Here is a 13,740-nt window from a genome sequence, read left to right on the forward strand (position 1 = left end):
GATGGAGTAATAAAATTTCTACAATTAAAACATATAAATTAGGTATGAATCCTTAAATAAACAGGACTTAAGGTATCAATGAATTCTCTGCATTTAAGTGCCTTACTTCAATATCTCATTTAGATACTTTTTGTTCCTGAAGGAAGTGAATGTGAAATGATGGTCATATAGCCATTATTAGATATCTGTCAAAAATCTATGCAGCACTTCAATGTGCCTTTTCAGGCTGCTTCTATGGCTGAATCTCCTTGAACATCAATGCAAAGGCAAGACCTTGCTTCACTGATATTTGAAATGTACTCATTTTACTGTTGTCTCAGTTGGAATCCTTTCTGACATATCTCACATTAGTTTGGCTATCACCCGGTATGGATGTACATATGAACTTTTAGGGATTGTCTCAAGGTGAAAGTCTTTTGACACACATCACATTTGTATGGCCTTTCTCCAGTATGGGTCCACATGTGGCCCTCAAGGTGTTGCCTGTGATGAAAACCTTTTAAACATATATCACATTTGTGTGGAAATTCACCAGTATGTATCAACATATGCCTTTTAAGGTTCTGCTTAATATTGAACTCCTTTGAACATACTTCACATTTGTGCAGGTTTTCCCTCGAATGTATGCGAATGTGATCCTTGAGATGATGTTTTAGGGCAAATGTCTTTGTGCAAGTCTCACACTTATGTGGTCTTTCTCCTGTATGTGCCAACATGTGACCCTCAAGGTGCTGTTTGTGATTGAAACCTTTGAAACATATCTCGCACTCGTAAGGCCTTTGACCAGCATGTATTCTCATGTGACGCTTCAGTGTGTACTTTTGTGAGAATGCTTTCAAACAAACTGCACACTTGTATGTCACCACATCTGCTTCAACATCACTTGTGCACTCAAAAGTATGAGATTCAATGCCACTTCTAATTTCTGCCACCTTTACGGGATGAAACCTTAACATGTGAGCTTCAAGGATATCCTTTTGTGTAAATCCCTTGTTGCAAATTTGACACCTGTGCAGAATAGTCATGATACTATCTTGTCCTTTGCAATAATCTGAAATAGATGTATTGTCCAGTGATATAATACTTATACGAGGGTCATCCGGAAAGTAGTACCCGTTCGTGAAATAAAGACACAAAAGTAAATATTAACAAACATAAAAAATTTTATTTGAAAGAGGATACTTTAAACTACTTCTCAACATAATCTCCAAGCAAATTAAGGCATTTGTCATAACGTGTGACAAGTTTCTGTATTCCTGCTGCATAGTCCTTCGCCGCCAGCTCATTGAGATACGCGAGGGACCCATCTTGCACAAATTTTTGCATAATGCAGATGGTGTTTAACAATTTCATGAACAATTGTTCGAGAAACATTGGGAAAATGCTCACAGATGTCATCAATTGTGATGCGCCGATCGTTCCTCACGAATTCGTCAACTGAGCTCACCAGTTGGTCTGTAATGACAGACGGTCTCCCCGAACGCTCATCGTCGTGTGTGTTCCCCCTCCCCATGTTGAAGTTGCGACACCACCGCCGAACAGACGACTCGTCCATTACATTGTCTCCATACACCTCCTTTAATTGGCGATGAATATCACATGGGCGAACGTTTCTTGCATTGAGGAATTTAATCACTGCCCTCACTTCACAACTGGCGGCGTTCTCAATTTTTTTAAACATTGTAAACAATCACAGAAACAACACAGGCAATGCTAGCGTCACGCAACTTGGCTCAGAGAAGGTAGACAAGCCACTGAAGCTATCTGACCTCGTCCAGCGGCTACTCGCGTCGTCAGCACTTCATGCGGCACGAACGGGTACTACTTTCCGGATGACCCTCGTATATATAAATATATTTATGAAAACACATTTGTACATTTATTAATATAAATACATATATATAATTATATATATATATATATATATATATAAATAATTTTATATATATATATATATATATATATATATATATATAATTATATATATATATATATATATATATATATATATATATAAATAATTTTATATATATATATATATATATATATATATATATATATATATATATATATATATATATATATATATATATATATATATATATATATATATATATATATATATAATTATATATATATATATATATATATAAATAATTTTATATATATATATATATATAATTATATATATATATATATATATATAAATAATTTTATATATATATATATATATATATATATATATATATATATATATATAATTATATATATATATATATATATATATATATATATATATAATTATATATATATATATATATATATATATATATATATATAATTATATATATATATATATATATATATATATATATATATATATATATATATATATATATATAATTATATATATATATATATATATATATATATATATACATACAAATAATGATATTAACTTTCAAACATAAAAAAATAAAGAAAGGACATTCACATATGTAATTTTGATGTTTTGACAGACATGGCATAAATGCATTCTGTTGTCTTGAAACAGTCCAGGAATTTGAAACTGAAGGAACCAGATAGATGCCATCTTGCGTGTTCTCAACTCTTTCTTTGTTGTAGATTAAGGAAGGATTTCAATCATCAAAACAGAGCAGTCACACAATGATTGGTCCTTGAAAAGGCAATGTAGGCAGGTATGGGATAATTAATGAATATGGGAGATTTAATAGAGTAACGGTGGTAACTAACCAACCTGGGAAGGCAATGAAGAAGTTACTGAAGACTGTACATATTGTTTTTTACGGTGCATGGGGCATCTGGTTTGGAATTGATATTAAGGGAGATGGTGAGTCCTACTAGATGGCAGCCTAGTCAGCATGGGCAGGTGACTGGCATGTACAGTAAGGATGAGGAGACAGTAAGCCATTAGATGGTTTTGTTGAGTTGAAGATGTTTTGTAAGTATGACGGAAGTTTAAATGAAATAGAGAGATAATTTGAGAATCTGGTAGAATGATTGTTACTGAAATTAGGAAAAGTTCTGGGATTATAAGAGTAATAAGTGGGTTCTGGAAAATAAAGTGGTGATAAGGTTAATGCCTTTTGGGTGGTTTGGTTTGGGAAGGAGAATATATTGAAAGATATTAGAATTATACTATTCTGTAGTTCTTCAGGTAACCTACATTAACTGAAATAATCATGAAGTTGACCTAAATACTCCTGTTAGAAGACTGCTGTTGCAGAGAAGGCCATCACTGACAGAGTGTGAGAAAAGGATGAAGCATTTTATGTCTGATAGATGTCAGTTATTGATGTGAATGTGTTGGTAATTATTGCTTAATTTATGTGGACTGCAATACTAAATTTATTTTTCTGGAGGGTAATTTTGATACTTTGTTTCAAATAGAGATCATATCATACCTGTCCTTTTATCACCATTAATGTTCATATAAGTAGATGTAACATTTGTCAAAGGAATTAACATGGTATTCACAATTAGTAACCAAAACAAGATACTTCCAATTATTTTATGAATATTTTTGTGACTTATTCTTCAGCAGTTCTTAATCATCAGAAGTTACCCAAAATGAAAATCTAATGGAGTCCAGAGCCCACCTTACCTTGCAACATCGATGCATCCACTTCCAAGCCTTCTTTCTCCTGAGAAACGTTAACATTCCACTTCTCCTTAATTACCACTTCCTTATTGATGGACAAGCGTAATTCATCACCTTGTGAATGGTACTGAAAAATTACAGGCAATCCTTACAGACAGAGTATATCCATGCAAAAACATTTACCAAATGCCCACACAACTATCATACTTTGAATTAAAAATTTTGCAATACTATGTGATTCATATTTAAATTTGAGGCCTAAAATGAGACCCAATCAGCCATCTGCTGTGCTGGGTGGATCATTGAGCTGTGCATATGGTGCCTGTTATGTTAGTTTCTGTTCTCCTTGTTTTATATGTATTTTGTTATCATGTTTTTTGGTTTAGTGCAGTAAACATTATCAAAAAAATACTAAAATGTAGATTTTTATATATGATGATAATGGACCAAGGAAAACATCCATTTTAAAGTGGATTAAATGTTTTAAAGATGACCGATTAGACACCATGGATGATATTAGTCCAGAATGATTTTCAACTGTGTTGATGACAGCATTAATCATGTGCAATCCCTTGTCCTTATTGATTATGAAAAACTGTCAGAATAATAGCTGATGAACTGAATTTTGGAAAATCAACAAGGCCAACTAATTTAACCAAACAAGATGGATAGTCTTCATAATGACAAAGCATCTGGGTATTAAGCATTGATTGTTCACCAGTTTCTGACAAAAAATTTAATCACTATCCTTGATCATCCTCTTTCTTTCTCATATCTTGCCCCAATTCCCAAAATATAAAAATGTGATGATGGGACATCACCAAGAAGATGAAGACATAATAAAGCAAGAAACGACCAAAGAGGTAAAAAGTTTAACTGCTACAGACTTTCAAGGGTGCTTTAAACAGTCGAAAATAAGACAGAATAAGAGCATAACAATGAATGATGAGTACATTAAAGGGGAGAATATGGATTTGGCTTAAATTTTGCGAAATAAATTTATTATTTTGCCTTCCGTTTGCATATATATTAGAAAGGAGGAAGTACATACGAGGGTCATCCGGAAAGTAGTACCCGTTCGTGCCGCATGAAGTGCTGACGACGCGAGTAGCCGCTGGACGAGGTCAGATAGCTTCAGTGGCTTGTCTGCCTTCTCTGAGCCAAGTTGCGTGACGCTAGCATTGCCTGTGTTGTTTCTGTGATTGTTTACCATGTTTAAAAAAATTGAGAACGCCGCCAGTTGTGAAGTGAGGGCAGTGATTAAATTCCTCAATGCAAGAAACGTTCGCCCATGTGATATTCATCGCCAATTAAAGGAGGTGTATGGAGACAATGTAATGGACGAGTCGTCTGTTTGGCGGTGGTATCGCAACTTCAACATGGGGAGGGGGAACACACGACGATGAGCGTTCGGGGAGACCGTATGTCATTACAGACCAACTGGTGAGCTCAGTTGATGAATTCGTGAGGAACGATCGGCGCGTCACAATTGATGACATCTGTGAGCATTTTCCCAATGTTTCTCGAACAATTGTTCATGAAATTGTTAAACACCATCTGCATTATGCAAAAATTTGTGCAAGATGGGTCCCTCGCGTATCTCAATGAGCTGGCGGCGAAGGACTATGCAGCAGGAATACAGAAACTTGTCACATGTTATGACAAATGCCTTAATTTGCTTGGAGATTATGTTGAGAAGTAGTTTAAAGTATCCTCTTTCAAATAAAATTTTTTATGTTTGTTAATATTTACTTTTGTGTCTTTATTTCACGAACGGGTACTACTTTCCGGATGACCCTCGTAGTTCATAATGATTTTAATGCACAATATTATTTTGTGCATTGATTTTCCATGGCAGTTCATTAAAACTGATTGGAAAATGTGGTAGGGGGTGTGCCAATCCAATGCAGCCCTTTGCCAATTTGTCCAGAACCGTCTAAGCAAAAAGATGTGCCTCTGAGTGAAGAGTGTTTTTTGACTTAGTAACACAGCGGACAACACATTCAAGCTCTACCATTACAATTCCTTAGCCACACATCCTTAATTATCATAAAATTCCCTTTCCTGTGCATTATCCCAGTGGCCCACCTGCCCACTTACAGTCCTGATATGGCTCCATGAGACATTTTTTATTTTCCCTTTTATTAAAGAAAAAGAGCTAAAAGAAAAGCATTTGGAGAATATGGAAAATATCATGAAGCATACAACAAACCATCCTAAGAGAAATCCATGCCAAAATTAATTAAAGGGAGTCTTTCAGGCATGGCAGATACATCCCTGCAAGTGTACAGAGGCAGCGGGAAAGTATTTTGAAGAATTTTAAGCATTTGCATAAGTGCATATATAAATAAATCTATTTGCTCTGAGAATGCTTATACTTTTATACTTGGCCATGTATGTCCACTTACCATATTTCCATCTACATTGTCTGACCAATGGCTGCAACCTTCCTTCATTGATGCAGCCATTATTGATTCAATATCCTTCAATGGTGAAGCAGAGCATTCACTGGCAGCATCAACCTCCTCTTGTTTGACCACATCATCTGGGATGCCCATAGAGCTCTTGACATTAGCGTCACTAACAATCGGGTTGTCATATAACTCTTTCTTGATTTCATCAGGAGACTAATGCCAAGCAAAAAATGCCACAATCCATTAACATCATGTTGTCACCATTTCGAAATAAGAGCTTTAGGTCAACAAATCCTAACGGCAAAACTGTTTCATATAATGTTGTCCCAAGAACTTTTAAGGACTCATCCATTTTTCCAAACAAATAATGCATATATAGTATGTAAAGGCGATTGAAGTAATGGCATCAACTATTAATAAAATAATGACATGTTACTGTAAAATATTCAGCAATTTAAATACAAGTTTTGTTAGCTACAGAAAATTAGCAAGCTGTTGCATTTTATTAATCTAGCCCAAGAGTTACAACAGTAGCTAGTATAAATAGTTAAATGATTAATTGAGTTACATAATATTTAAATGAAAACAACCACTACGAAGACGCGTTGTGAATACAATGAAAGATTAAAACTTGTTCAGTAAGTGAGAAGGGAAAATTTATGGTAAATGATTCATTAAAAAAGCCGATTTTTTTCTCAGAGTTTGAGTGATTTTTTCGTTTACCCTGAAAAGTTAAATAATTTGCATTTTGAAAACTTTTAAAAAATATACAAAATTATCTCTCGTTAAAAATTAACCGAGAAATTAAATTTAAATGCTTCCATTTTTCCTTGCTGGAAGAGTGAGTTTTTTTCGCTAACCTTTAGAGTGACTGCGATTGATCATAATGATCATACTGATAAGAAATGGTTTTCCTGCACATTCATCAAAGAACATGCAACGAAATATTAATTTTTGGTCAAATATGTCTTCGTAACTGATATCGCTAAATTAAATGAATTAAACTGACCTCCTCTCGATTATACTCCCCGTATTTTGCTGCAGGGTTGCAACCCTTTTGAATACAATTGTAAAAAACAGACATACACTCGGCACAACGACGCTTAAAAAGCTGAAATTCCGTAAGTTTCTCCATACAGTTAGAACACACCAACCAGGGATAATTTGCATCCACCACAACCTATTAAAACATATTATACACAGATATTAACAACAAAATCCACCGAACTCCTTTTACTCATATATCAGGATACATTACGACAACCGTGTACGGAATATATAAACCGAAAACTTTATCATTTAACTGAAGATTTCTTGCAAACATTATTTTACACAGATTTTAACCTTACCTTAATATTTATTAAATCTTCGATAGTTTTTTCCAGCATGGATTGCAATTGACTATTTTCGCCGAAAACATTGATCAACAGTCCGCGACTGTTTAAACATAATCTGCAGACTTCAAATGCGGATTTATCGGACATAATGATGGTTTTGCAATAAGTTGAATGATTTAATGGATAGTTGAGCGTTAAAAGTACGATGGCATCTTTCACAATTTACTCGAATTAGTATTAAACGTTGTCAAAACAACTCTAACACATTAGAAACAACTTCACAGCTGGCTACTTGCATTAAGATCTTCATCTGTTCGTTTCATATGAGAAATAAATCTTGAAAATCAACGGGTTAATATGGAAAAGAGTGGATCTTAATCCGGGTCGCACATATGAAAACTTCTCGGAATTATTAGTCACAATCTCGTAACTAGGAAAATGAAAATAACATTCATATTCTTTGGTGATAATGATGAGCTGATGGAGTGTCACAGGAATCGTTTAATATTAAATTGACTTCGAATAACAATATTACTTTCGAAACAGTCCCGCTCTTTCCGTTCGAAGATTCGGGTCACAAGTCCATAATTGCAATTTTTACGATATGGACGATGTAGGATACCTATTAATGCATGCATGTAGTCAAAATAGCTCTGGTGTAATATTAAACTGTTCGTAGTAGTGCATTGCCCTAATCTTTCTGTTCCATCCTGGCGATATCTATAATGAAGGCCCTGAAGCGGGTTCTTCGAGCGTTGAATCGGTCCCGATGCATTTAAGATTCGTTAGAGGGATTAAATTACTCTATTCAGATACCTTTCAATGGCTTACACTTATCATTAATAATTTAATTATTATTGAAACAGCTTTTTAACCTTCATAAGACGATATAAATACGAAATAATGTGAATTTTGAATCTTCATCCCAATTATGACGACAGGATTTAAAAAAAGAATCTGATTTGATCAGTTTATTGACTTTTCAAAAACGAATTGAGAACAGAGTTTAAAGGCGCCAGATGCCTTTAAAAAAAAGGAGGAATCAAGAGAATCATAAAATAACAGAGAAGTATAAATATATCTTAAGTTTCACCCTGCCGTTTTCACATTCCATAACTTCCTGACGATATATATCATGAAAGCCCTGTAACGAGTAGAAAAGAACCGTGCAGATAAACCTTCGAGGATTGACGAGTTTTATTTATAATATATACCGTTAGAAAAGATCGCAAATTAACATTATGACATAGAATATTTTAATTTACTCTAGTCCTAAGACGCCTAATACGTGCAAAAATTCATTATTATTCGTCCAAATTTCACATCGTACGCAAGGCCATTATGAATCATATGACTCGAATCTTTGACGCGAATTATGGGAACATAGAAATTTTGATTAATATTTATGATGTCAATTTCATATGAAAGAATGCCATTGATACTCCATCAGCTCAGAAACATCCACGAAAGGGTAGTTTCCATTTTCTTTTACTTTGTTACCATATTACTTCTAATTAACCCTGTACTGTGATCAATTGAGTGACTCGGTTTAAGATCCTCTCCTACCATATCAATAAATACCTTAGCTGTTCAAAACCACCTCTCAAATAAATAGAACAAATGAAGACTGAAATGAAAGTGCCTAGCTGTAAAGATGTTCAATTTGCGCAAGTGTTGTTTTAGTATCTTTTTATACTATACTAAGTACTATTGCAAGATACAACATCAATTTTTGCATAAAATTGTCTAGTTACACATTCAGAGTAATTTTAAACAAACAGAATGGGCGGCAAAACCGACTTTGAACTCTGCGGATTGTGTTAATACAGTGATGTGCGGTTGCTCATTATTTTAGACGAGAATATTAAATTAGAATTCATGTTGGAAAACATATAGAGTATTTAATTGATTTTAAAGTAAGTTTTTTTGTATGTATGACGTCCTTCTTCAACTTATTTTGATAGGTTATATCAATTAGTTAGTTATTGGTTTATGTATTCCGTACACTGCTTTCAAAAAGTATGTTGATGCTTGGAAAAAAGTAGTTTCGTGCATTCTGTTGTTGATGTATGCTTATGAAATATGATGTTAGGTAAGGGTGTAGATACAAATTATCCCCGGTCGGTATGCTCGACCTGCATGGAGAAGGTTACGGAATTCCAGCTGTTTAAGCGTCGATGTGGCGAGTGTTTGTATGTGTTCTACAATCAAATCCAAAATGCATCCATGGGCAGGGCAGAAAAAGCATTGCTTGCAGCGGTAACTTTGGTCTGAAGTGGTGTGGATCCTGAACTATTAGCATTAAATGTGAAAAAGTCATCCATTGTATTTTACTGGTTTCCATATTGCCTCATTATCAGTCAAATTGAAGAAGGTGCATGAACATGAATGCATCAGTGAAATTAAAGTTATGCAATTCAATGCATTTTAGCTAATTTATAGTAATCATTCCATACAGGTTTAGGTATTTATGGGGTAAATCTAGTCTAATTCATTTTGTCAGGCGAATTCATTTTAATCTAGGTGATCGAAGTACATAACAAATACATTTTGTTTAATTTTAATGCGGCAAAAATGAAAAATTAATTTTTTGCTCAAAAATAATATTTATTAGCAAAATACTTTTCAATTAATTTTGTCACAATATTTTATTCGTCCATTTGACAATTTATATAATATTTTTAATAATATTTCAGTCAATTTTTAAAGAATAAAAAACCTATTTATTTTCACCTGATGTTATATTGTTATTATGCAATAACCCACTTATCACACCAGAAAGTACCAAAAGTGAGGACGCAGAAGGGGATTGAGCTCTCCGTACCTTGTGGATGCAACACTTCTCTCAGAGGCCTCATTCCCTCTAGGGAATATTAGCATCAAACTTTTCATTACTGTCTACTTCCTCATCCAAGTAAAAATTTAATTCTCCCTCATCGAAATAGTCCTTTAAGATCAAAACAAGCATTTTGATTCAGTTCACATGTATTTCCATTGCTAAAAAAATGATCAATGGCAATATTTACACTCCTCACCATTATTGGAATCCAATGAATAGAAACTGCTGTTCATAAGGATCATTTGAGATGAAGTCGAAACAAACAAACAACAGTGCCAAAAATAATAGAGAGAAGTGGGGGAGAAGGGAGGAACTATTAGGGGGTAATCTGAAGGAGGTGGGGGAAAATGGAGTTGGATGTAGGGAGCACATTAATTGGCAATGGAATGTTTAGGAAAGTGATGTATAGAGATACAGTGATATAACACCACTCAATGAAGGAAGAAATAGCAGGAATAAGAAAGATGGATATTGGCTAATCAACCTATTCTCCCCTATAGCTCCAAGGTGGCACATATCCCTGACAGCCAAATTTTTACGCACTAATTATTTCTCTTTCACTAAAATTCTTTCTGTTGGTTGTTCCATGTTGGCTTTGCTTTTTCCTACTTCTTTATTTAACCCTCTTGGTGCGGCGGGCCGATATATTGGCTTTTGTATCCCTGGCAAAAAGTGTGGCGGGCTGATATATCGGCTATTGTTTAAATTGCTGCCACATATGGTTTTTTCTTTATTAATTTTTGATTTTTGTGCTATAGATAGGACAAACTCCATACAATTATATAACACATTTGTTAATTTTTTATTAGCAATTTAAAATGCTTTTCAAAAAGTATAATTCTTACAATAATTTTACGTTCAGTTTTGTACCTGTCGGGAAGCTATGCCTAATTGTCTGCTCATTTTATTTTCGGAGTGATCTTTCCACTATGAAAAGCCACTGAAAGGCTACTAATCTGTTTTCATCTGTAATCACTTGAATGTATTATGGTGCGGTGGTGTTGATATATAACTGCTTATTCAGATGTAGTTGATACAATGAGAGCACTGCTTTGTAATAGTTTTGGTTTCTCTTGCCATCCATCCTATCATTTGCAGCTTTACATTGCAGGATTACATTGTCAGCAGTTTTCTGTGAGTTAGAACTTTGTTCTTTTCTGAGTTTAGATTTTAAGTACATTGCCGCACTCTCAAGGAAAGGGGAAAAGTCCCAAATTGACTAAGTGAGATCAGCCTTTTCAACAAAATCTAACTATGCAGAGGCTGACAAAAAAATTTGCAATTCACTGGTTTTTCATTATTTATTTATAATTTTTTCTACATGCCTTTTTGAATCTTTCTTATATATAAACATGGTAGTTTTAGTGAAAAATATTTTAATAAAATATTGGTATTGTGTCTAAAAATCGAATTATTATTGCTAAAAAATATTATTCAAATTTTTAATACAGTAATAATTATATTTATTTTTCAGTTGATGTAAATTTAAAGCATCATTATGAACTATAATATTTTATTTTAAAATTAAAAGAACTCCAAATGGATATCTAAACAAATAACTACATAATGTTTTTTTCCTAAGGTGATTCATTTTCTTAAATTACCCTTCGCACTTCTCACTAGTACCCCTGGAATCCCGACCGCACTAAGGGGGTTAATACTATGGCAACCCCTCATTGGCTCTTATTCCTGCTGCTGTCTATTATTCTATGGTTATCACTACAGTAATCCCCACTATCCTTTCATCTCATCTTGCATAGACCCAAAATATTAATATTTCCCCTTTCCATCTCTTACTTAATATTCTCTAATTTTCCTATTCTCAATATTTTTCTAACATCCTTAGGCCTTATTCTAACCAATTTGGTCTTCTTTTGTGGCTTATGTCCCACTGCTCGCAGTGTTCTTAGGCAAGGGTTTCATGGCATGACGACCATGGAAGCCATGCCTCCCATTCTGTGGGTGACAACACATGGCTGATTGGGCCAAGCCGCATAATTCTCAGGGCTCATATGCTCTGTACTGTTTACCAATTAAATCTTGGGTTTGATTTTTGAGGTGGTTTCCCATTGCCTTCCTCAAAAGTGTTTTTTTAACGTGACACCAATTCTCAATACCCATCTCATTAGGGTTAGATGCATTTGCAGCCTTCTCAATGAGGAACAGATGCTTCATTTACTTCCATTTGTTTGGCTCTTAACCTATAAGGCATGTGTGACACTAGCAGGAGCAATTACTATTCCTCCGGCCAGCACATATCTGGGGGTCATCAGAAGACACAAGCCCTTAAAATACATCAAGGTTGTAGTCCATATGAGGGTGTGGCTATGATATATCAACAATATTTTCCTTCTCTAGCAACATTGTACTGATTCCCTGAACATTTTTATATCCAACTTAAATGCTTTGTCCTTTTTCTCTGCGGATTCTACAGTTTTCTCTTCAATAACTTCCCTAGATATAAATATATGATAAATTCAACAAACATTTTACATTTCTGTATATATAAAATACACCAAAAAACAGAAATACATTATAATAGCTTCCATCCTTATCCCATCAAATGCTCCATACCTTTTTCCCTCTCTCCAACATAACACAAAATATGCAGTGACCCTGACTTCACTTATACTACCTTGATCAAAAATTTCCCGGAATTTATTCAGAATATTAAAAATACAAGTTTATTCATCTAAATCTATATTGTCCCCTTCAAAGTAATCCCCATCGACTGCAACACACTTATGCCAGCGCTTGATCCAATCCTCGAAACATTTTTTATATTGTGTTTTCGGTATGTCCATCAGTGCTTCCTGCGATTTTTCCATTACTTCCTCTCGGCTGCTAAAACGCGTTCCCCGTAATGGTTTTTTAACTCGATTGAACAGAAAGAAGTCACAGGGAGCCAAATCAGGTGAATTCGGTGGCTGTCGGATGGTATTTGTTGCATTTTTCGTCAAAAAATTACGAATAATGATAGCACTGTGCGACGGTGCGTTATCATGGTGCAAAATCCACGAGTTTTCTGCCCACATTTCTGGTCTCTTTCGGCGAATTGCTTCACGCAAACGTCTCATAACGCCCAAATAATACTCTTTGTTTACTGTCTGGCCTTCTGGCAAAAATTCATGATGCACTACACCGTTGTAATCCATGAAAACCGTCAGCATTGCCTTCTTTTTTGACTGAAAACGACGTGGTTTTTTTGGTCTCGGCTCATTTGGTGAACGCCATTCACTTGCCTGATGTCTGGATTGCGTGTCGTACTCATAAACCCACGTCTCGTCTCCAGTAATGATCCTTTTGATGAATGTGGGATCGGATTCAGCCTCGCAAATCATGTCTTTTGCGACGTCAACACGGTCTCTTTTTTGCATGAAATTGAGGTCTTTTGGCACCAACTTTGCTGCTACACGACGGAAGCCCAAATCATTAACCACAATGTCTTGGGCGGATCCATAGGCAATGTTCAAGTCCTCCGCTATTTCTCTGATGGTTAATTTGCGGTTATTGACCAACATTTCTTTT

The 13,740-nt window shown here is 34.6% G+C and overlaps 1 protein-coding gene across 1 annotated transcript; it reads right to left on the reverse strand.

Annotated features, from left to right (window-relative positions):
* Window positions 1-359: 359 nt before the first annotated feature.
* On the reverse strand, window positions 360-7,578 carry LOC139691225 (zinc finger protein 468-like). The gene is made up of 5 exons (XM_071588971.1): window positions 7,386-7,578; window positions 7,046-7,216; window positions 6,031-6,249; window positions 3,626-3,749; window positions 360-1,051 (listed from the first exon to the last, which is right to left on the reverse strand). The coding sequence occupies exons 1-5, from the start codon at window positions 7,518-7,520 to the stop codon at window positions 360-362; spliced, it is 1,341 nt and encodes a 446-aa protein (XP_071445072.1). The 5' UTR covers window positions 7,521-7,578.
* Between the last annotated feature and the right edge of the window lie 6,162 nt (window positions 7,579-13,740).

This window comes from Hetaerina americana, unplaced genomic scaffold (assembly GCF_022747635.1).
Source record: "Hetaerina americana unplaced genomic scaffold, ioHetAmer1.1.p SCAF_307, whole genome shotgun sequence".
Classification (NCBI taxonomy): domain Eukaryota; kingdom Metazoa; phylum Arthropoda; class Insecta; order Odonata; family Calopterygidae; genus Hetaerina; species Hetaerina americana.